This window comes from Arachis duranensis, chromosome 5 (genome assembly GCF_000817695.3).
Source record: "Arachis duranensis cultivar V14167 chromosome 5, aradu.V14167.gnm2.J7QH, whole genome shotgun sequence".
NCBI lineage: Eukaryota > Viridiplantae > Streptophyta > Magnoliopsida > Fabales > Fabaceae > Arachis > Arachis duranensis.
The window spans coordinates 4,699,891-4,701,563 of NC_029776.3; the positions used below are offsets into that span (position 1 = coordinate 4,699,891).

At 34.2% G+C, this 1,673-nt stretch overlaps 1 protein-coding gene across 1 annotated transcript in view; it reads right to left on the bottom strand.

Moving 5' to 3' along the window:
- Positions 1-1,465, bottom strand: part of LOC107487502 (polycomb group protein EMF2B) — a 7,968-nt gene extending 6,503 nt beyond the window's left edge. The window contains exons 1-2 of the mRNA XM_016108147.3: positions 881-1,465; positions 356-411 (exon numbers count right to left, since the gene is read on the bottom strand). Of these exons, the coding sequence (XP_015963633.1) occupies positions 356-411; positions 881-1,006 (182 nt within the window). The 5' untranslated portion in view covers positions 1,007-1,465. The remainder of the gene's footprint in view (positions 1-355; positions 412-880) is intronic.
- Positions 1,466-1,673: the final 208 nt, after the last annotated feature.

A 1,673-nucleotide genomic window follows, 5' to 3' on the forward strand; every position in this document is an offset into this window, starting at 1 on the left:
CACTGTGACTATAAAGGGAGGAGCAAATATTCAGAAATAACTCTGGGACAATTATTATCAGTGAAGCTTATAAATTGCTCTATGCGCTGGGGCAATTAATGCAGAAATAAACAACTAACTAATGTTACTTTCTTAAAAAGAAGATAGAGATGTGGCAAGATGCATTAACTGGAAATTAATTTAATTCCAGCAGCATAATTATAACAAGAAAGAAAATACTCTGAAAAGTTTGAATGAGCACATTAGCAATTAAAAAATGTAGTGAGTAGTGTGTTTCAGCAGAACTGCCTGAATGAAACGATATAAATGTATATAATGCTATCAAATATAGCAGTAAGTAAATAGGAATACTTACCTCCTTTTACGCCTTGCTTTTATTTTATACCGCAGAGATCTCCTAAGAAATGAAGGCTGCAAAATTGAGATATGGCATGAGTTAAGAGAGTATAATCACGCAATGAATAATCTATCTATTCTATAATAACAATAATAATAATAATATAGTAATGTGGCATCCACGTTAATTCTAAGAATAACAACTTTCCAAATGTGGAAAGCATAAACATAACAATGTCTAGAATATCTAATATATATGGTATTCAATTCATTTTCTATCAAGGTCAGCTCACCACAACAGTTGAAGCATTTAGTTAGGGCTTCCTTCAAATAACAAAGTTTCGGTTCTTCAAATTACAGGCAGAAACGAAAACTTAATTCATAAAGAAAACAGAAAAAACAAAAAACAAAAAACCAGTAAAAAGTTTGAAACATTATGCCTAAAATATCATATGGAATTATAATTGGAGGACGCAAAGTGAATTAATTAATAAATGGAAAAAAAAAAGAATAAGAAGAAGAAGGAGAAGAAATAGAAGAATACGTTGTGAAGTGAGCGACGGTAGAGGATGTTGTAAAGCTCAACAGGCTTGCAGTAAATCAAGAGGCTCTCGTCGGCGGCGGTGTCTTCGTCGCCGGAATGGTGAACGGGAGAATTTTGGCGGCACATGTTTGGTGAGTCTGAATTTCAGCTGCAAAGACACTGTGTAGTTGCTAATCTGAGAGAGGTTTAGGTCAGAACGACGAGACGACACCGTATGGAAGCAAATGTTATTTATTGCAGAGAAGCTGAAACCGAATCCACGAGAGAGAGAGAGAAGGGGGGTGGGGGGCGATGAGGAGATCTGGCGGAGAAGAAGGAGGGGGCCCCACTCTGAGAACCTAATCCAAATTTTGAACCCAACACTCCTTAATTATAATTATGGGCAACGATGGTTCATTTACGATTGTTGTGGTCCAATTCAGCCCAAAATCATCATTTAATAATGGTGATTAGTGAAGAGTTTAAATGGAAGACTGGTATTCTTTCAAGACAATAAGAAAAAAACAAAAAGAAAAACTCATAAGTTGCTCCGTAGAAGTCACGCCTGTTCAGTGATTGAGCTAAACTGCTAAAGTGCTCGAGCTCAACCTCTTCCTAAAACAGACAAAAGTCTACCCGACCAAAATGTATCAATTTGCACCTCTCTAACCACCACGTACTTTACCTTTATTTTTTTAAAAAGATAAATAGTTTATTGATTTTTTTATTTAAAAATATTTAAATTTTTTAAAATTTAAAAATTTATAATTTTTTTTTTAAATTTAGACCTATCAATTTTTTATGTTCACTTGAA